At 42.6% G+C, this 24,005-nt stretch overlaps 1 protein-coding gene across 1 annotated transcript in view; it reads right to left on the reverse strand.

Moving 5' to 3' along the window:
- Positions 1–23,744, reverse strand: part of LOC124798426 — a 62,631-nt gene extending 38,887 nt beyond the window's left edge. The window contains exon 1 of the mRNA XM_047261832.1: positions 23,666–23,744. Coding sequence (XP_047117788.1) covers positions 23,666–23,710 — 45 coding nt within the window. The 5' untranslated portion in view covers positions 23,711–23,744. The remainder of the gene's footprint in view (positions 1–23,665) is intronic.
- Positions 23,745–24,005: the final 261 nt, after the last annotated feature.

Below are 24,005 nucleotides of genomic sequence, written 5' to 3' on the forward strand. Positions count from 1 at the left end.
ACACTACAATCAGCTCTGTGGGTACTATGAATTGATGTATATGAATTTTCAAAAGTGTAATGTTCTTTCTGAATCGCCCTGTAGGTCCAACAGTGAGCTCAAAGTGATGAGACAGTTAATAGCTCAGAGAGTATTTCTTCCTCTACGCAACCACAAATTCCAATTAAGTATTTGTATTCGTGTGGTAGTCATGTAACGGAATGCGATGTAGTAAAAAGTTGCTGAGCAACTACTGAGCGCGATGGTTAACATACCAAAGTCCGACGCTGCGAGGTCAAGTGCAGGTCATTCCTAGTTAGCAAAGGACTAATAATACAAAACGAACAGTAGCATCGCAGCTTCTTCCCCGTGTGCGTCTTTAAAGGGATGCATTCAGCCCTGACTTCGTTTTATGGATGACACTGCACGACCGCATCTAACAGCGCAGGTAAAGGAGCTCTTTGACTGGCCTGCTCGTTCCACCTGACTTACATCACATGGAGTATGTGTGGGAAGCGTTCGGGAGGCGTACTGCAACACCTCCACATGCACCAGCGAACATCCAGCAGTTGTCAGCCGCACTAGTGGGGGCATGGAATGCCCTACCACAATGACTCCTTGTCAACTTTGTGGTCAGCATGGGGGGCGGGGGAGAGGAGGGGTTACGTCGCAGAGATTGCGTGGCCGTCCGTGGTGATCACACACCCTATTAAAATGTGCAAGATCCTTGAAAAACGCCATGGGGGAGAAGGAGCCTAACATCCTCATCTTCCAGACAGGTCACCGTCAACGCCATGACATGTCCCGTTCCTCTGTCCGAGAGACACTGTGAAAATTTATTTCAGCACGTGACAAGCGCACAGTATGGTAACAGAAACCCAGGTCGCAGCCTTAGGCGATCTGTTTGTTCCTCGCCAGTCTCATTCGCGTCTTCTGTCACACTGCTGGACCACCCCATAATGTTATTAAATGCATTGTTTCCATCTTTCCGGTCTTGTCTTTTGGAGCAACAGCTGTTAACAATCCAAGCACAAGCTCGGATAGGATATGTACTTAGGAATAATATCTGCCGCATCCTTTTCAAAGGTACCATTGCGCCATTTTTCTGATCGATTCATGAAAGTATGAAAAACCTGTCAGGTTGGAGAGTGCAGTATCTCAGCCACCGACTCCATTGCCTCGGTAATCTTCTGCATCCAGAATTCAGTCATTTCCCGACGTCTTCTCATTTCCCTATTGTACACTCAGTTTTCTCTTCTACGATTTCCAGTTGCTAACAGTTTACAATCATGATAAGCTTTCGCAGAACTCACGTCTTTGTCTTTTTTTCTTTCACCACTAAGGTGGATTATTGCACTAATAATTTTCCTTGTCCTTTTGCCTGCGGCTTTTTCTATATCTATAACAGGTCCTCTGGCAAAGTTAACCAAGTAGCATGTAAATTGTCACATTTTTGCTCTAGAAACCATACGTCAGTAACTCCTCAGATTTTTATCCACCCGAGTAAGGTGGAACTATCTCTGACAATTAGCTGGAAGTGTCACAATAACTTTTAGTGTTTAAGCATTGTGGAGCAGCTTCCCTATTATTCGTATAGGCATGTTCCTCATTATTTTCATTAGCACAATTGGATTTTGCTGACTGGTGCTAGCGTTGTGGAAGACTGAAATTATAAATAAAGTTGGACAAATAATTAAAAAAAATTGTTGAAACGACACAACACACTGTGTCAACATTGTCAGGTAAGATCTTATAAAACATAGCGGCAAAGGTATAAAGTAGCTTTGTTTGACAGTTTAATTTGCTGTCTTCTTTTTGAAGGATGATCACTAGAGAGATGTCGATGCGAAAAACTGGGAGAGACCGTTACCGAGCAGTGAGACTAACAACAACAACAACACGTTATCTTATACGTAGCTCATATTATAATTTTTGTCACAAACTCCAGTTCAAACAAAACCGCCATGAACATAAAACACAAAGAGAAAAATCCCAGGGAATGAAATTCTGCGAAGATGCTAGATCTCTAAGTGTTCCGCCATGTTGTACAGTTAAAATAATTACAGTGAATTAGGTGAAAAATGTAGCTACCATACATACAGTAAGAGCTATTTGGTGCGTTAGAAACGAGATACAGAGGAGAAACTTTTTATGGTTATGTACGCGTGACACTTTCTCTGAACGCCTGAAGTCTCCCGCAATGCTGCTAAAGAGAAAGAGCCAAGATGTGTATCTTGTGCGTCGAAAAGGAATAACGAGCTAGCCTCGTGTTCCACAACGCTGGAAAATCGTTAGTAAACGACAACTGACCACAAAAATGGCCACCTTTTAATTTGGAGAAGGTCTATTTTTTTCGACAACATAAAACGCTGAAGCGTCTTTTGGTATTAACACACGATAAAATTTTACAAAACTGTGTACGCGGGATTATAATTCTTAGCTCACTCACTAAAACTATTCGCATTTACCGAGATAAAAGCACGCCAAAAAGGTAGCAACCTATAATCGACAATGGCGGCGATTGGATTAAGTTATGGAACTGACTGTACATCTACAAACACACACACACACACACACACACACACACACACACGGGCGCGCAACTGTACTGTGCATGGCGGAGGGCCCTTGCTCACACTTAATACCCCTTTCAGGGCTCTGTTTCAGTATACAGAACAAAATCTGGAAGTCGGTGCAACGACACGTCTTTATTGGCATCGGCATTTCATTCAGTGTATGCAGACGTCGCTAAACAGTTTGTAAAGTCAGAGTCAGAGGATCGAGAACCAATAGTCAATATAACTGCATTCGCCGATGTTTCTGTAGCTTGTTGGATAAGTAATGCTTTTGAGTCTTTTCGTGGTGATAACAATTTACTAGGTCAAGGGAAGATGTTTCTCGGCCTGACAGGTAAAGAGTATCTTTAGGTAAAATGCAGTCATTTTCTGACATAAATACCTTCAAGATAAGTGCACTTAGTCCAAAGGTTTTACACTCAATAATTTCAGTTTCAAACATACGATTCTGGAAGGTCTGTGGAGTAAACACTTAAACTACCGAAACTTTTTCGGAGGACCCAAAAAATTTTCCTGTCAAGAACTCTTTTTAAGATGTGAGAACAGATTGTATTCAGGGGTGGTTGGGGCGGGGATGCAATCTAGTGAACAGAGAAGGTGTATCACTATGTGCTTCAAATCCGTTAAGAAGCTATCTGGTTCGAACGTTGCACACTGGGTGCTTCAAGAGGTTAATGACCCGAAACATCGCAGCCGCCTCAGTACAGCGCGAAAACAAGACAATGGGGTGTCCACGATGGACTGGCCTCCAATGTCTCCGGATGCAAATACACTATGTGATCAAAAGTATCCGGACACCACCAAAAACGTACGTTTTTCATATTAGGTGCACTGTGCTGCCATCTACTGCCAGGTACTCCATATCAACGACCTCATTAGTCATTAGACATCGTGAGAGAGCAGAATGGGGCGTTCCGAGGAACTCACGGACTTCGAACGTGGTCAGATGACTGGGTGTCACTTGTGTCATACGTCTGTACGCGAGATTTCCACACTCTTAAACATCGCAATGTCCACTGTTTCCGATGTGACAGTGAAGTGGAAACGTGAAGGCACACGTACAGCACAAAAGCGTACAGGCCGACCTCGACTGTTGATTGTACTGTGTCATAGGCAGCCATCTATCCAGACTATCACACAGGAATTCCAAAGTGCATCAAGATCCGCTGCAAGTACTATGACCGTTAGGCGGGAGGTGAGAAAACTTGGATTTCATGGTCGAGCGGCTGCTCATAAGCCTCACATCACGCCGGTAAGTGCCAAACGACGCCTCGCTTGGTGTAAGGAACGTAAACATTGAAAAATTGAACAATGGAAAAACGTTGTGTGGAGTGACGAATCACGGTACACAATGTGTCGATGCGATGGCAGGGTGTGCTTACGGCGAATGCCCGGTGAACGTCATCTGCCAGCGTGTGTAGTGCCAACAGTGAAATTCGGAGGCTGTGGTGTTATAGTGTGGTCGTGTTTTTCATGGAGGGGGCTTACACCCCTTGTGGTTTTTCGTGGCACTATCAATGCACAGGCCTACATTGATGTTTTAAGCACCTTCTTGCTTCCCACTGTTGAAGAGCAATTCGGGGATGGCGATTGCATCTTTCAACACTATAGAATACCCGTTCATAATGTACGGCCTGTGGCGGAGTGGTCACACGACAATAACACGCCTGTAATGCACTGGCGCGCACAGAGTCCTGAACAGAATCCTATGGAACACCTTTGGGATGTTTTGGAACGCCGACTTCGTGCCAGGCCTCACAGACCGACATCGATACCTCTCCTCAGTGCAGCACTCCTTGAAGAATGGGCTGCCATTTCCCAAGAAACCTTCCAGCATCTGACTGAAAGTATGCCTGCGAGAGTGGAGGCTGTCATCAAAGCTAAGGATGGGCCATCGCCATACTGAATTCCAGCATTACCGATGGAGGGCGCCACGAACTTGTAAGTCATTTTCAGCCAGGTGTCCGGATACTTTTGATCACATAGTGTATAACAACCTCTTTGGGCTGGTGCTCCGTCCCGTTAGTGATTTTTTTAGTTTCTTAAGGAGGATCGTTTCCGTAGCATTTGGAGACTTACCTTCTATCCGACGTTTATTCTTTTACCATTTAGAATGTAACCAACAAGAAGAACCCTTTTCCATTTTAGAAAACACTGGTCATAATATTTCCGTAAGATATATCGATTTCGCGTCTTTTGATTCGGAGCTACCAGCTCGTTCGTTTCTGAGATGAAACTGTGACCCACACCTCATTCACAGCATGAAATCGGCGCAAAAAAATCTCGTATTCTTTTTGAAACTTTCAACACATTGCCGGCAAATTATTTTCGTACTTCTTTGATTAGCATTCACACATCTTGCACAAAGCTCTCTCACAATTAATTCTTCGTGTACAATATACCACAGACTTTCTCATGATAAGACTATAGTGTCAGGATTTACCTGTACCTGTATTCGCCGATTGTCGAATACCGTATTCTGCACTTCATCGATGTTCTCATGTGTGATTGTAGTTTTGGTTCAGCCAGCTCAAAACAACAAATTTCATCACGGAAGCAAACACCCACAACACAATTTTTTTTAAAGAGCCATATTCTATTAACGATTCATGATTGTTTCCAGATAACCTGCCGTTGTTTAACGTTTACGTGATCCAGCTGTTATCTATTGTACTAAAGGTTACCACCGGTGACAGAATGGTGTAGTAGCTGCAGTCACTGAATATAACAACCGTCATTTACATAAAGATTATAAACATAACTAATTGTACTGCGAAAACAGCGTGTTCTTGTGTATAACGTCATAAGACGTCATGGCTGACCACACATGGCTGCCCATCAACCGTAGAGAGCGCTATGTTTCTGGAAGCACATGGTTGAATTCCGCGGCTTTCTTCGGCCCTCAGAATATCACATGATGCAGCAACAAAACGGTCTCGGTTCTGTTTCGAAGATACAGGACATTGTCAATAAACATTACCGAAAAACCTAAAGCGGATGTTAATTCATATCGATGGTCATTTAATGATTCCGCAAAAGTGTACATTATTAATAAACAACATGTGTGAAATTAGTAGATGATATAGACAATAATCAGTGCGTTTCATATTATCCGTCTTATCGCTAAGACACTTATCGTTGGTGATTAACGGTAAAGAGCAATACATTCGTCACGAGCTGGTCCCTGATCGATAATCTTCCGATTCTGGTAATGAATCGTATTCTACGCAAATTGTAGCATGAATCAATAACTCAACTTCTCAAAAATGTACTGGACAACATATTAAGGTACTTCAGTTGACTGAAGAACGAAAAATTAGAGAGTTTTATCTGTGCACCACACTACAACTCTGTAGCACAGAAATTTTTTTGGTCTACCGCAATATGAAACAGAATGTCCAATCTTTGACAATGAAGTGTTCAAACAGTACCAAAAACTCTCAGCATCTCATATCATTGCCCACCGAAGCGTAGTTGACTTACGCAAGAGCTTATAGCGACGTTGGTAACAGGATCACTCACTAACATACCACACGCTGGCGAGTGAACAGTAGAAACTTTCTCCGGATGTGACGAGCTAGGACGCGTAGAAAGCGAACGCATGCAAATGCGAATTCCGTTCCTCGTGTCAGCTGATGGAACGACCGGCGAAGATAGTGAACGACAGGTAGATGAGAGTGCCTCCTCGAAACAAATCGGATGAACAGAACTTTGCACTTGTGTGACGCAAGAAGCGAGAATTAGGTACGTAGTCAGTGATACCAGAGAAACTTCAACACAGTACTCCTAGCGTCTATGATCCACTAGTGCACGTTATTACCAATCAGATTTTGCAATTCAGTATTAGCTCAGGAAATGATTATATGAACATGATCTGTCCTCAATAATCAGAAGGCTGCTTTGGGCAATTCTGATGAACTTGGAACATGTTTACTGATTCTTAGTTGCAAGTAAAGGAAGGAAGTCTCTTCAGTCACATGACTTTGGATCTGAAATATAAGTTATCTATGAATAATGATCTTCCAGAGGCTAATAACAAATATATTATTGATTATAAAAATTGTAAAGCTAAGAGGGTACACCTCAATATTTTGCCTCAGACTAGGCTCATGATAGTACCGAAATGTTTGATAGGGAGCAAGCCAGAAGAACCGCTAGCCTAGGGAAGAAGTTATGGGGAAATACCAGCCGAAATTTAATTATATGACGGGGCGAAAATTAATTAATACACTTTATTTGTTTTAATTGCACTCAATACATGAAATAACTAGAATCGCACAGTAGTAATATACACCATTGCCGAAAATAAAGAGCGTAAGATTTTATATCATTTTGATATCAAAGATAACTCATTGCTTGAATGCTTCCACTCGAACTTGTGTCGACTCAGTCTCTATCGAGGTCGCCACAAACTAATATCCACCGTTCTTTGTAGAATGTCTGCAGATTTCAAATACATGTGGCAGTGTATTATCCTGCTGACAAACATCGTGTGGAATTACCTGAAAGATGGTCAATGGCTACGGATCTAAAATTTTTGCGATGTAGACTGGCTTAAACACGTAGGAGTCGAGCTTGCGTGTGGTATACAATGTAGTTCCAAACCGCCACAATGCAGTAGTGTCCAACACCCATATCCCTCCAATAACTGGACAAGTTGGAGTGGGACGTCTCCTAAACACACTTTTCACCCAGCACGACAGTGAAAACATTCACTCGCCTTTACAGTCTTCGGTGTTTTGCGGTTTCTGGGCAACGCGAGCTGACGCAATGGCATGACTCTCACCAGTCAATTCTACAGTAGACAGCGTCGAACCCTCGACGCCTACCAGACGTGCTGTGCAGTTCAGTTGCCTGCGGATACGTCTTGGAATAATGCGATAGACGCCGATAAACGCCTTATTAGTAGAAACCGCTGAACCTCCACTGTGTCTTCGACATTAGCACTTGGCAAGAAAATTTATGTCCCACAACAGTTAGCAGTCAAATATTAATTTAATAAATCTCCTACGAGACAATCTTTCGCTCAAAAGGTTTACATAGGATATGCGGAGTCTTTGCCCCTATTAGTGACAACATTAGGTTCAATGCGTAACATCGACTGCTGGATTCAGTAGGATAGATTCATATTCCCATTTGGAATTCCATTCAGATATCAATTGGAAAACCTCCATATTCACTATTTAAAGCTTCATGAAAAGTGAATTTGGCACAATCAGTTCAAAATTCAGTGCTTACATTAATGTTTGTCAGCCGCACTTCGTTCATATGTACACCGATGGCTCTCAGTGTCAAGAGACTTAATCAACAGGATGGACACTTCTTGTTCCCAAGAAGAAATATACCAAGCACTTTCGTATGGCCTTTTATAGCTCAATTTTTACCGAGAAAGCGATAGCATTCGAGTGGCTCTGTAATTTGGTCGCCTCCCAGGGCTTCAGAGCCAGCTTATAGTATCAGACTCTAAAAGCGTGTTGCAATCTCCGGGAAACCGGAAGTGTGGCAGCAAAATAATCATTCAAATACTGGATTCGTTAACCATTGCAAAATAAACGAAGTGATGTGAGAACCTCTTTCCTATGAGCACCAGTTCATGTAGGATTTGTTTACAGTGACAAGATCGACCAGTTGGCAAAGGTGGTCAGTGTATCTGGCTGGCTCCGCAATGAACGCGAGTCTACCATCCTCAGACTTCAAGCTATAGATGCCGAAACTGGGCGAGAAGCAATGAGCAAATGATTGGCACCTTTGGTCCGCCATTACTGTCAATAATACATCGGGATCCAGCCAGCGGAAGTGTTTAAACTAAGAAGAGTGTTACTGGAGCCACTCTGTAGCAATTCTGGACGTGTGGGGTATCGCGGTGTCCTGCTGGAACTGCCCTAGTCCGTCGGAGTGCACAATGGACATGAATGGATGCAGGTGATCAGACACCTGTCAGAGTCGTATCTAGATGTATCAGGAGTCCCATATCACTCCAACTGCACACGTCCCACAACACTACAGAGCCTCCACCAGCTTGAACAGTCCCCTGCTGACATCCAGGGTGCATGGATTCACGAGGTTGTCTCCATACCCGTACACGTCCATCCGCTCGATACAATTTGAAACGAGATTCGACCGACCAGGCAACATGTTTCCTGTCATCGACAGTCCAACGTCGGTGTGACGGGCCCAGGCTTTACGCTTTATGTCTTGCAGTCATCAAGGGTATACGAGTGGGCCTTCGCTCCGAAAGCCCATATCGACGATGTTCCGTTGAATGGTTCGCACGCTGACTCTTGTTGATGACCAGCATTGAAATCTGCAGCAATTTGCGGAAGGGTTCCACTTCTGCCCCGTTCTTGCAGGATCTTTTCCCGGCGGCAGCGATGTCGGAGATTTGACGTTTTATAGGATTCCTGATATTCACAGTACATTCATGAAATGGTTGTATGGGAAAATCCCCACTTCATCACTACCCCGGAGATACTGTGTCCCATCGCTCGTGCGCCGATTAAAACACCACGTTCAAGCTCACTTGAATCTTGATAACCTGCCATTGTAGCAGCAGTAACCGATATAACAACTGCGACAGACTCTTGTCTTATATAGGCGTTGCCGACCGCAGTTACGATTTGCCTGTTTACATATCTCCATACGTGAATACGAGTGCCTATACCAGTTTCTTTTGCGCTTCAATGTATGTTTTTACGTACATGTGTACCAAAATGTTGGGACCTAGAAATACGCTTCAATAAGCCCAAGCCAAATAACAGTAATGAGAAAAGAAGTAAAAATAAAACACAAAAGCCTTCGATGCAAATAGATCCCGTATCTTATCTGGAAACCTATTAGTGGACTTTAACGAGGGGTGTGTCGACCCTTCGCCCTCGTGACGTTTTGAACTACATTGGGGACACTGAACCTCTGCGGAGGAATGGCAGCCCATTCTTTCTCAAGAGCCGCAACCAGTGAAGGTAAACGTTTTGGACGCTGCAGACTCGAGCGAAATCGAGTTTTTAATTCATGCCAAAGCTGTTCCATTGGACTGAGGTCGGGGCTCAAGGCAGGCCAATCCATTTGAGGAATGTTATCATTCTCAGATGTTGATTTATCACACAGTGCAGAGTCATACTGATACGAAGAATCACCGTCTCCGAAAAGTTTCTCTACTGTATACAGGACACAACGTTGTAAAATGTCTTCATATCCTTCCGCATGTAGCATTCTCTTGAGCGCAGTACGAGGACCACATCCAGAGGACAAAAAACACCCCATATCGTAACAACACGTCCTTCACACTTTTCTATTGCCACTGTAATTGACGGCACGTAAGGTTCTCCTGATATTCACCAAACCCAGACCCTCTTATCGGATTGACGCAGCGTACAGCGTGGTTCAGTACTCCGCATCACTCCTGTTCAACGATGTCGCTCTTTACATCACCTCAAGCGTCGCTCAGTATTGACTCCAGAAATGTGTGGCTTACGAGGAGCTAATCGACCACTACACCCCATTCTTTTTACTTTCCCAGCTAGACTGTTGGTAGCACTTTAGAAGTCACGGGTGATTCAGTCCGTAGATTTCATGTGATTTCTTACAACCACCTTTAACAATGATCGACGGTCCCCGTTCGTCAGTACACGAGGTCTTCATGGTCGTGGTAAAGCTGTGGATGTTCCTTCACATTTCCACTTCAGGATCAAATCACCAACAATCGACTTGAGCTACTTTAAGAGGCTTGAAACGTCGGTGATGGATTTGTTACTCAGGTGACGTCTAATGACCAGCCCACGAACGAAGTCCTTGAGCTCGCTGACCGTCGCTTCTGCTTGTCTGCTGACAACACAATACTCCTCGCCACCTTTGATAGTGGCATCTAGTGGTCAATTTCGCATTGTACAGGGGTGTCTGGAAAATTTTGATCAAATAGTGTGCATATACATGATTAACATTTTGGTAGATTTATAGAAATTCCGAGTTGTAACACGGGGAGAAGAAGTCCATCTTCCTGGGTACCGACTACGGATGGAATGGGATTGGTGCGGAACAGGAACCGGAAAAAACGGGAAAAATTATGAATAATGGTATATTACAAGGCATCGTCCCCAAACCGTGCAGCGACATGCGGAGCACAAAAATTGATGCCAAACACCACAATGAGGACTGGCCGGTAACAGTGACATCAAACGAATATTTCAAAATGGTTCAGATGGCTCTGAGCACTATGGGACTTAATATCTGTGGTCATCAGTCCCCTAGAACTTAGAACTACTTAAACCTAACTAACCTAAGGACATCACATACATCCATGCCCGAGGCAGGATTCGAACCTGCGACCGTAGCAGTCGCGCGGTTCCAGACTGAGCGCCTAGAACCGCTAGACCACCGCGGCCGGCACGAATATTTCTGCTATCTCTTTGAGAACAGATAAGGAACTTGAATCTGATTATCGGGAATCGATGACTAGGCCACCGGGGCCCGCCTGGAAAGACGACACGTTATCAGACTGTATTCTGATGTTTGTAACAGCGTACCAAGTGCTGTCAGAACGACGCTAGTTGTACTGTATTTACAGGAGACAATGTGCGCCACCTGCAGATGACAACATGAGCTCAGTAACTGAGTTTGTTGCCGTGGCATCTGCATTAGGCATATTCTACAAGGGAATACTTTCCTTTCAGCGGTATATACACATGGGAAAAAATCGCAACACCAAAAAATAATTTCGGGAATGCATCTTTCTAGGGAACACACTTAGGTGATTAACATTGCAAGACCACAGGTTAATCTAAGAGGGAGCTAAGCCGTTCTAAATGTGAAACGCTCGTACATCAATAACAGGTGTGACTCTCAGATTGTTTGCAAATGTGCATGAATTGTGTTGCGTAGGTGCCGCATGTCAGTTGGTCGGACAGAGTTCCATGCCAGTGGCACTTGCTCGGTCAATACAGGGACGGTTAATCCTGTTTGTGGATGACGTTGGAGTCGTCATTCGATAATGTCCCATATGTGGTAGATTGGAGACAAATCTGCTGATCGATCAATCCAAGGCAACATGTCGACATTCTGGAGAGCTTCTTGGGTTAGAACAGCGGTATGTGGGCGAGTGTTATCCTGCTGGAAACCACCACCTGGTATGCTGTTCATGAGTGGGAGCACAACATGTCGAAGCACCGGATTTACGTACAATTTTGCAGCCAGGGTCGGTGAGATAGCAACGAGAGTGCTCCTGCTGTCATATGAAATCGCACCCCAGACCATACCTCCAGGTGTAGATCCAGTGCGTCTAGCACGCAGAAAGGTTGGCTGCAGTTCCTCGACTGTCCTCCTTCTAACCAACAGACGGCCATCGGCGGCTCCGAGTCAGAACCTGCTTTCATCAGAAAACACAACAGACCTCCACAGTGCCCCCCGACGAGCTCTTGGTTGACACCGCAGAAGTCGCCAATGATGGTTGTTTGGGGCTGGAGGAATGCACGGTACAGGGCGTTTGGGTCAGAGCTGTTCTTGAACTAACCAATTTATAACAGTTCGTTGTGTCACGATGGTGCCAACTGCTGCACAGATTGCTGCTGCATATGCAGTACAATGCTCCAGATCCATACGCAGAATAAGATGGTCGTTCCTCGTAGTTCCACTTGGCCGTCCGAAGCGCGGTCTTCTTGAGACTGTACCATTCTCGTGACCACCGCTTCCAGCAGTCATGTACATTGGTTACATTCCTTTCATGTCTTTCTGCAATATGGCACAAGGAACATCCAGCTTTTCGTAGCCCTATTACACGACCGATATTCTACAAGGCCGTACTTTCCTTTCAGCTAAATATACAAAAAAAAAAAAAAAAAAAAAAAATTCACATAGAATAATGAAATTGCGGGAATGCATTTTTATAGGTAACACACTTAAATGATAAACATTGCGAGACCACAGATTGTTCTAAGTGCGGGATAAGCCGTTGTAAATGTGAAACGCTGGTACATTAGTAATCGGTGTAACACTCAGAATATTGAGTGCTAGCCTTAAATGCATTCTTGACTAACTTCAACTCAACACGTCCATTTTAAAACGTAACCAACGCTCACGACCGGTACAGCGTGTATTTAAACAAACTTGATTTGCATCCATTAGTGCCATTCTCATCTGAGTGGCGCAAAATTTGAATACATATAATCTTTCGGCTGTAGAAACACGCCTGCCAAGTTTAGTTTATGTTGCACAACTTCTTCTTGGTGTTGCGACTTTTTTTCTGTCAGTGCATTTACGGGCTAGTAAGTCAAGTTATTGTTGAGAAGGGCCGTTGTTTTCATTACCTCACGTGTTCTGTTTTGGAAAATGAGTACTAATACGGTAGCAACGTCACCCTGAATACTGTCCTATTTGCTGTTGCAAGCTACCTTTTCCGAAGGTGTCTCTAATAAGGCAATATATAAATGTCCAAGTTAGCTAAAATTAAATGTTGAGTTGTATTTTTGATGATATGGTGCAGGTATGGGGTAAAGAGGATACGAGAAAATAAGCCTATCAGTGCAGAAAAGTAAGTTTAACGTAGCTTTGTGTTGTTATCTACGTCCGTAATTCTCTGCAGAAAAGTTTCGAATTTAACACAGAATGCGCAGCCACCATTTCTCTATCTGTTTGCCGAATTCTGGTGTTGAGATCGAAACTGTGAAATTAGAAAGCTTGCGTGATTTCACTGTACTGGCTGTAGGGGTGCGCATCTGTACATTGTTGTCGTTGGATATCTTGCATCTCGTGTCTTAATTATCCTGCAGTCAAGTGTCTAGAATGATGCTGATAACACCTAGAGGGAGCGCTGGAGCACAATAATTAAGGTCTGCCTTGTCCAGTCCGATGAGGAACGGAAGTTTACAGGTAGCATGCCGTAAGTCTTTAGAAGATATAGTTTTAATATGAAACTTGCATGTTTTTCAAATAGGGAACCTAGATCGGATGTGACCCCGTTTTATATACGTACACATTTGTGAGTCTAGAGGAATTTTTGATCAGGTACAATTAGATGTCACCATAAAAATAGAAATTCTGATGAAAACGTTGACTTATACAGTGGAAAGCTTTCACTGTGAGGAAAGAGTATTGTATCTTGGAACACTTTTCACACTTTCGCCTATAGCCAGCTTAGTAATAGAAGTTTAACATATTTTCTTATTCCGTTTTTAAATGAAAGAATTCACTTTTTGTGTGCTGCAGGCTTTTTTCTGACATTAAAAAATTACTCAGGAAAAGTAAGGTTTTGGGAAATGTGATAAAATAATCCCTTGTACAACATGGTCATGTATCTAGGAACAAATATTCTACAGAAGTGTTGCAGTCGAGAAAATCTTGTCAGTACTATACTTAATGGTCTATCTGTTACATTATTACTCTGCTACACACCAGTTATCAGTGAGGAAATCAAATAAATTAGAAGTATTATCAAAACCCTTTTACAAGTTAAAAAACCTTTTTGGAATATAAAGTACTGGAAACTAAAACTAATTTCCATTTTGAAGTCAAGTAAAATTGTTAAGACGTTAAAGAAACGCAGTTCATTTGCAAATATCACGTGTTCCATAATACAGGACCTTCTTCCGTTTCAAGGTACAAGATGGTGCACGACTGATCAAGTAAGACTTAATCGCCCACACGTTATAGAATTAGTTTTAAAAATGTACAGAGTTTTACTCACTATAAAATTATGTAACTGAAGAATTAGTAATATCTTCCAAATAATTCTAACGTATTAAGAAGCACTTAAATGCGTAAAGCACGAAACATTTAAAACTGCTGTACAAAACACAACATCGCGTCTCATAAAAAATGTAGGAAATGCTGGAAATTTCTTACATCGATCTCTAAATGTGTATTCGTTCATATGATCGTAAAATCTCTCATTAAATTGAAACATCATGTATTCCTAGCTACACTATCTACAATGTGCAAACCGTCCCCTACCTTTTTCATTTCCATCTAATTATGTTTTGACGCAGTGTAACGCTCTAAACGAAGACGCAGACTATTTTTTTTTTTTTAATTCGCGATATAGTAACTAAGGTGTATGACTGAATAATGGAGATTTCTAAAGTGATTTTCTTTAAAAGAAGGTATCGTTTCTTCCCCGTCACTGAATTGTGGAGTGGGGATTCATTTCGCCCTATTATTGACACACAACAGTGCCTACATTAGTGGGACGTTCAATTACACAGCGCATGTCGCATAAGTCATCGGCTTTTTATACACGTAAATATATACAGAACGACGTACCGTCTAAGATATACCACGCCTGGCAAAGACGTGAAGCATTCAGAAGGGGAGAAGGGAACGAAATGCAGCTTCAGGTGTTGAGGGGTGTAAGGACACCCTCATCTAACACTTCCTTTTTTTATATAGAAAGAACTGATAGATGTATACTGTCGAGTCTTGTATAGGTGAAAGAATTTCATTTGAATTTGTGTACAATGTATTATATTCAGGATAAAATCTATAAAAAGAAATTAATTTGTTACAATCGATACGTATAACGTTAAAATTATTCTTGTTTTAGAAATATTTGAAATCATAAATTGTGGCATACTTAAAATTCATATTATTGATTGTACAATCTGACGATAATTATAAAATTTATTTCTGGGCTCATTTACAAAGTAGTGATGTGTTGTGACGAGGATTTTTCTTTTGTAAAGAAAGTTTGTAAATTCGTTTGCTTTGTAAACTCTTTGAAATATTGTGAGTACCGCAGAATGTAAGGACTAGTGGCCATGCCTCTGATGGAAAAACATGTTTCTTTTCATTTTTATCTACAACAATATATTGATGGTTTTATGAAAATGGAGATTGTGAAGTCAGTGTGGTATTGAAGAATGGGATAAAAGAAAAGAAAATCATAGCAGCAGACAGTACTTCATCAGAGACCCACAACGTTAAATCAAAATTTTAGCCGCAAGAATGTACCCACTCTTTGGAATATTGTGAGTACCGCAGAATGTAAGGAGTAGTGGCCATGCCTCTGATGGAAAAACATGTTTTTTTTTAATTTTGGCTACAACAATGTATTGATGGTTTTATGAAAACGGAGATTGTGAAGTCAACGTGGTATAGAAGAATGGGATAAAAGAAAGGAAAATCATAGCAGCAGACAGTACTTCATCAGAGACCCACAACGTTAAATCAAAATTTCAGCCGCAAGAATGTACCCCTACACGCAAGAAGTGGAGCCAACAAAAAGAGAAAATGAAGATAAGTAAAAAGTTTCCTTTTGTATATCTTACGCCACACGAAGCTTTTGAAAATATTGAAGAGACTAAGAGAAATTTAATGGTGATGTGTGGGAGGGTAAGATTACAGAGGGAAAGCGATATTATTTCAAAGGTTACAGAATCGTGTGAAATTTACAAAGAAGTTGGCAATTATTAACCTCCTTATCAGCGTGACGTCGCACCTCTTTTGCCCGTAACACGCAAGCACGCTGGATGTCCCTGACGTGCCGTTGTGCCGGCAGAGTTCCCTCACTCACTACTCATTGTAACCTGACGTCATACTCGCCAGCTCCCCACACTACAGCGGCAATAGTAACACCGCTTTGCCCCTCCAGAACATTGGGACTTCTCCCCAGATCGCCGCCATAGTCGCAAACGATAGTGATCTGGGAAAATCTAGAACCACGATTCATCGATGAACACAATGCGATGTCTTTCATCAGAATTCCGCGCTTCTCGGTTACGGCACCACTCCAATCACGGCCGTTAATGTCGTGCTGTTAATGACAGCCTACACCGGGGTAAATAACTTCATAGTCCGATTTCTGTTAGTCTGCTACTCTCTGACCCATGGTGCGGGATGCCATACAGTGTTGAGGGAAGTCCATTACTTGTTCTCGGACGGAAGGCGCAGATGTGAAGGGGTTGCAATTCGCTTAGTTCATGATACGGTGATCCTCTTGAGGTGGTCAGATGTTGTCAATCGGTACCTTGACGAAGAGTATTATTGCCCTCACGTTCCCATGCAGCCTACCATCGGGCCACTCTCACATGCAATTGCCTCATATATCTGGATAGTTCGGGATTCGACCAAGCGGCCAACTGGAGACCCACAGTCAGGCCCCTTTCAAACACTGTCAGGTGCTGATAACGCTGTCTCATATGCCTACGCGGCATCTCCGTGCTCCTCACAGCGACCACTCGACATCTGACGCTGTTCACAGCCCGTATAAACACTACCGGGTCTCGTAACAACACTAAACGCGAACAACCTAATGCATCCTAGACGGGTTCCTACCTGTTGGAGAGAATTGTGTATCTAATTATTTAAATAACCGCCGATAGTGTATACTTGTATAAGGTCACGTTGAGACCCGAACATGTTTTCTGGGTTGTCCACTTTTTTTGTCTGGCAGTGTAAACTAAAAATAGCGCTAATTCCCCATTTTCAGGCATGTTTTTGAGACGGGTCGGATGCCGAACAAGCCGCTTCACTCTCTGGGTTGGAGAACAAACACATTAAAAATATCGGCTTTATTTCCTGAACTCCCTGTCCTACAACAGTCTCGTCGAACTAAGAAAATAGAGGCAGCACTACGAAATTAAGAAAAAAACACTGCAACAAATGTGAAGTGCCTTGTTTGCACTTTATGGTACATTCAAACGGTGCTTGTAAACAATATTACCACGAATTAGGCACAACCAAGACAGCAAGATACTTAGTGTACCAGACTGCATCTGGTATATTCACTCGCATTCATTATACTTTGACATCTTTCATATTTATTCAGGCAAGCTTTTGAACGTATATGTATACGTTTCTCCCACACATCTTCCGATCATTATGAAAATAATAAAACAATTTGGTACTAGATCGTTCCGCGGACACAGTATTTCACTACCGAGGTGCATCCCTCCCTGAACTTGCTATGGCTGAATTTTTTTAGACAAGTTATTGCAAATGCTAACACCTGCAGTTTAGTTTATGTCATCTCCGAGCACCGTGCCGCAGACTTCATTTCCATCTTCGCCGTAGCCAGAACTCCCCATTTTACTTCAATCCTCTCTAAAAGCATATGCTGCATTCATCGGTGTAAAACGAAGACTAGTAATAATATTGAAGGTAGTAAAGAGATTATATCACAAATATGTATGCTAATATAAGCCATATTTACTCAAGTGCAGTGAATGTGTGACTCAGATATCACGTATTGAGGAATATTCCTTTGGCAGAAGGGTGACGAAAAGGGTTGAAGCAAAACTTTTGCAGATATGGATTACAGTGTTGTGACTCATCAGCTGTATCATAATTAAACACTGCTATTTCCGAAATTAGATACTGCACAAGCTCAGACTAACTAAGGCAACTGTAATTAACTAACCGTTGCGTCAAGGTCTCGTTTCCCGCTGTAGTCACGATCCAAGGCATCTCATAATTGTTCCGCTTGACATCAGCCGTGTGACAACTTTCGCTGCAGGTAATTATCCTTCTGGCACAGAACTGGAGCTGTTCACATTTGTGTAGCCCTAGTCTCCCCACCTTGCAGCTTCCACGCAACAGAAAACTTTGCAATACAATTCAGTAGAAACCAGAAACGACATTCGCTGGTACAACACAGCATAGAGTCTAGGTCAGCGAACTCCAACGCGCGGCCCGCGGGCAGCATGCAGCCCAAACCAAGTATGAGTCCGGCCCAAGAAGTGAGCGTTTATCACACGATCGGCAAAAAAATCCATAAAATTCTGTTTTCGGGAAGTCATGATAAATTGAATATCTTCTATTTAAAACTCATGCCACACCATGTTAACTATAGCCCCATCCCTTCTTTTTTTTATATTACTTCTCAGCCGTTATTGCTAGTGTTAAGTACGAGGGTTGTAATAATTGTGGCAACTATTTATTTACAGCTCGTACAAAATAGATACGTGTTTCAAAGATTTACTGACCTTGCCAGAGGTCTATTATCCGACGAATTTGTAGCAGTTCTGAAGCGAATGCCGTGAAGTGTTTCCTTCAGTTTAGAAATCGAGCCGGCCACTTTAGCCGAGCGGTTCTCGGCGCTTCAGTCCGCAACCGCGCTGCTGCTACGGTCGCAGGTTCGAATTCTGCCTCGGGCATGGATGTGTGTGATGTCCTTATGTTAGTTAGGTTTACGTAGTTACAAGTCTAGGGGACTGATGAGCTCAGATGTTAAGTCCCATAGTGCTTAGAGCCATTTGAACCATTTTTTAGAAGTCTAGTTGAACTCACGAGGGCTTAAGTCAGGAGAGTGCACTAGGTGGTAGAGCACTTAGCAGCCCCATCAGTCAAACAAATCAGCAACAGCTTGCACTCTACGTGCTTGAGCATTGTCCTGGAAAGTGATGGTCAAATGGTTCTGAACACTATGGGACTCAACTTCTGAGGTCATTAGTCCCCAAGAACTAAGAACTAGTTAAACTTAACTAACCTAAGGACATCACACACATCCATGCCCGAGGCAGGATCCGAACCTGCGACCGTAGCGGTCTCGTGGTTCCAGACTGCGCGACTAGAACCGCATGCCCACTTTGGCCGGCAGTGATGGTCAGGTCCTGCAGAAAGTGAGCTACCAAAAATCCGCAAGTGCTTCACGAACGACGACAGTACGCTCCGAGGATTACAGTGTGGGTCGCTGTTTCCAATCGTGGACTTATTGGGCCCTTTTTCTTTGAAGGAATTGTCTCCAGATCGTTTTAACGACGGACAGTTTTGCTCCCCCCAACCCTCAATAGTCCACATCTCAATCCATGTGACTTGATTCGTTGGGGATACCTAAAGGAAAACCGAGCGAGGTGGCGCAGTGGTTAGACACTGGACTCGCATTCGGGTGGACGACGGTTCAATCCCGCGTCCGGCCATCCTGATTTAGGTTTTCCGTGATTTCCCTAAATCACTCCAGGCAAATGCCGGGATGGTTCCTCTGAAAGGGCACGGCCGACTTCCTTCCCCATTCTTCCCTTATCCGATGAGACCGATGACCACGCTGTCTGGTCTCCTTCCCCAAACCAACCAACCAACCAACCTAAAGAAAATAATTTTCCCGATACGTTCACATGATTTAATGGAGCTCAGATGCCTTATTCTGCAAGCTTGCAATGAAATCACGGAAGACATGTGCCTTAGTGTTATCCTTACATCAGCGCTCGTATGAAGGAAGAGTCAAAATGGTGGACATACTGAAACTGTCCTGAGTTAGAACAGTTCTCCACAAAGCGTTTTCCATGGTAGTATATCTTCCTTTGAGTTTCTCTTGACAATAAAGTGTTTATTCAAAAATAATGTGGTGACACATTTCGTGCGCCATGCTGCATATTACAATATTTTAATGTAAAGGGAAGAAGATTCCTCTGTTTGAAAATAATGAAAACGATATTCGTAGTTCTTTCGTTTTACGTTTGTCGTGTGCCATGTTTCTCATGTGGAGAGGAGCGCGGATCTAAGGAGGGTCATGGCAGCCAAGAATACATTAGTTTTCAGATTTCCAACCAACTTGCGGCAATATAGTAATGCGAGAGTCTCGAAAATCAAGGAATTCCAGAAATTTGCAGACGACGTTCAACACAGAGTACTTCCCAGTTTATTGCTTGGAGAGCTTGCGTCCTGACTGCCTGTGGAGAACATTTTAACCAGGTTCAGGCACCCACACACGAGCTGAATGTACCAGGTGCCGACAAGAAATCAGACACTTTTCAAGAGGCCACCAGTAGAAAAGGCAAACAGGAGACGGTGTAAGGTAAGACGTAAGGGCAAGACCTTGCTCCCGAATGTTGACAGAACTGACTGAAAAAAACAGTATTTCCCTCAGAATTTCTTAAGTGAGCGTAATGATGTAAAATTGAAATGGAAAGACCATGTAGCAGACCTTTGTAAAACGTTTAGGTTCGCTTACTTTTGCCGTTAGAATAACTCGCAACTCTGGAGATACAGGACTCAGTAAATTACGATATTTTGCATATTTTCATTCATTGTTGTCTTATGCGATAATATTCTAGGGTAACTCCTTGCGTAGACAAAAAATTATTCATTGCATAAAAGAAAGTAGTTACAATCGGGCATGGCGTTCACACGCACATCTTGCAAGTAAATCTTTTAGCAGCCGGGATCCGATTTTGGCTCAATCTTCCTAAAAATATTAGGGAAATTAAAATCCTTTCAAACTTGGAAAGACAGCTAATCGCCCACCTGCTATCACAATAGCTATCTCTTCTTGCAGCTCACTCTCGTCAGCCATTTCTCCCCTACCACTTTCCCTCCCCTTGTCTACAGAGTTCTCTATTGAAATTCTCTTCCTTCTTACCTGTCACTGTCACTTTCAATTTCAGTTCTCTCGTCTTTATTTATTCCTTCCAGTTCTTCTAATTAAACACGGTTTCAGGTGCTAAAATAATCAATATAATTATTAATGCTTCTGTTATTTTCTTATTGTTATTATTAGTGTTACTATTATTATTATTACAAATTGTCACCTTTTGTTAATAGTGGAAATTATTGAGTTCGTTATGTAATAACTAATTAATACCATTCTTAATTCTTTCATTATTTTATCATCATTATTAGTATCACTATTGTTATTATTATTAATGTATATTTTTATTATTATTGTGATTGTTACGTAATAATTTTTGTGTGTGTTGTTCCTGGTAAGACGTAAGAGAGGGCTTTAAGGCTCTAATCTGGTCAGGCTAAATAAGCAATAAATAAATAAAATAAATAGATATTAACCACAGGCTCACAGTACATTTATGCACTTTTGAAATTAGCTGTCAACAATCGATCAATTGTAAGTATGACAATAACCGAAATATTCACAAGCACAACACCAGAAGGAAAACCGATCTGCATTTCCTTTGATGAGTCTAACTTTCTTACACAAAAGGGTGAAATATGCAGCTATAAAATTCATTGACAATCTACCCAAGGAAACAAAAAATCTAACACATAACGAAAATGTATTCAAACATAGATTAAAGAGCTTTCTCTTTAACAACTCTTTCTGTACTACAGAGGAATTCTTGAGTAGAGATAATTATTCATTAGAAAAACCTATAAATGACCAGAATGTAGTCATCACATAAATATTATTTTTATTTAGTTGTATATAAGGATTTAATCTTGTTTTGTTTCCACATCACAAATTATAATGTTTGTAATGACTTTGATATATGGAAAAAGCAACTAACTAACCAACTAACTCAATCACACGCTGTGGTCTGCAAATTTGTGTTCACAATCGTAGCGCCAAGTAAAATACTGATAATGGTGAAAGCATATTTCGATTTTATATTGTGTAAATTTTGATGTTGTCGAAGCTGTAATACTATATTACTATTATAGCTCTTAAATCAACATATACATTACAATTTTTGGACTAATGCTTTTCAAGTGTTTATACTTCACTAAACTACAATTTCTTGGGTGTTAGTTTAAAGTGCTGCTCTAAGTATTGATGTAAGCAAATTATTACTGTTATTATTAATATTATCGTAGATATCTGTGGTACATTAAAGTAGGGGTGACGGCAAGTTAAATTTAATGGTAGTGGGGGTAAGGGGGAGGGACTTAGATCCTCCCCCTCTTGTTCCCAGAACTAAAACAGGAACCGCGCCTTGAAGGGGGAGGGGGAATTTGTGTGGTAGTCGCACAGCATTGTGGGAAAAGTAAAAGCTGCATACGTGCTAGTCGGTGTGCCAGACCAACAGTAGCTAATTTGGTTCACTTTGACTCGTTATGGCTCACCTCTCTGTTTCACAAGTTAGCACTCTATGCACTGCACTATACGACCAGGTCATGAATGTAGATGTTGTGTAAACTATAATAGATCTAATCAGACTGGAATCGATGTGATCCCGTTATGGGCAGCGATGGTTGAATACAGACAATGGACAGAAGAACAGCAATCGACCGCGAAATCCGTCGTTTTACTACAGCAGATCTAGATTTCAACTTCTACATAGCAGTGTTCAGTGCATATCACAGGTAATACTAGTCAAAAATGTCACGTAGTAAACAACATTGGTAGTGCAGGGCGTACAAAAAAAAAAAAAAAATGGTTCAAATGGCTCTGAGCACTATGCGACTTAACTTCTGAGGTTATTAGTCGCCTAGAACTTAGAACTAATTAAACCTAACTAACCTAAGGACATCACACACATCCATGCCCGAGGCAGGATTCGAACCTGCGACCGTAGCGGTCGCTCGGCTCCAGACTGTAGCGCCTAGAACCGCACGGCCACTCCGGCCGGCCAGGGCGTACAGGAGACTAACATGAACTCTACACTTCGAACTAATGTCACCCATTGCTATATACAATAAAGATGACGATGTAATAGTTGAGATCTCGATATAATGTAATAAAACGACGGATTTAGCGCCGGCCGTTGTGGCCGGGCGGTTCTAGGCGCTTCAGTCTGGAACCGCGTGACTGATACGGTCGCACGCTCGTATCCTGCCGCATGGATGTGTGCGATGTCCTTAGGTTAGTTGAGTTTGAGTAGTTCTAAGTTCTAGGGGACTGATGACCTCAGCAGTTAAGTCCCATATTGCTCAGAGCCATTTGATCCATTCTTTTCTTTTTTTTTTTTTTTTTTTTTTTTTTTTTTTTTTTTTTTTTTTGAAAATTACGTGGCATTTAGAAATGTTATCCATGTTGCGTGGCACTTGACTACCGAGCACTACACAGGAGTTTTAATGCCATACCAGAATGCCCAGTCTTGCGGCTGCGTTAACGGAAAAATGGGAGAGAAAGAAATGAGACCTTTCTAACAGCACCGGCCAAAAATCCGCCAAAGAAAATATGTAATACTATTGAGTTCTCGGTACTCCTGCTGACAGTCGTTGTGACAATGGCTACGTTACGTCACAGTGTCACTTAGCTGCGGAGCTAAAAATGTGAATTCCGACCGAACAGCACATGAAGGACCAACGGTACCGAACGGCCGCCGTGTCATCCTTTGCCCACAGGCTGCGGATTCGGAGGGATAAGTGGTCAGCACACCGCTCTCCCGGCCGTGTGTCAGTTATGAGATCGGAGCCGCTTCTTCTCAATCAAGTAGCTACTCAGTTTGCCTCACTAGGGTTGAGCAGCTGCAGAACTATTAACTGGAAAATATCTGCGAATGTGGTCGGCTTACCTGGCCAGTGACGAGGCAAAGCAGAAAGGCGGCCGCCCAGCTCATGGCGCAGCCGTCGGCTCCGACACAACAGACGCCGGCCGCGAGGAGACTGGAGAAAGCCCCACTCCGCGGCCGGGCACCGACGTTGCGCAACCCACAGTCCCCGGCCTGTTCCAGTGGCCCAAGTGGGGAGCGGCAGGAGAATGTCGCACTTTCCAATGTTACGTCTTCCTTACCACATCTCCACACACGCTCTCAAGCGTCACGTAGGCAACCTACCACGTACGCTCGTCACAAGGATATCCGTCAGAGCAGAGACGGCGTGGAAGGATCATTGGACGGCCGTGTCTCTCGAAAT

The sequence above is a fragment of the Schistocerca piceifrons genome, chromosome 5, assembly GCF_021461385.2.
Source record: "Schistocerca piceifrons isolate TAMUIC-IGC-003096 chromosome 5, iqSchPice1.1, whole genome shotgun sequence".
In the NCBI taxonomy this organism is placed as follows: Eukaryota; Metazoa; Arthropoda; class Insecta; order Orthoptera; family Acrididae; genus Schistocerca; species Schistocerca piceifrons.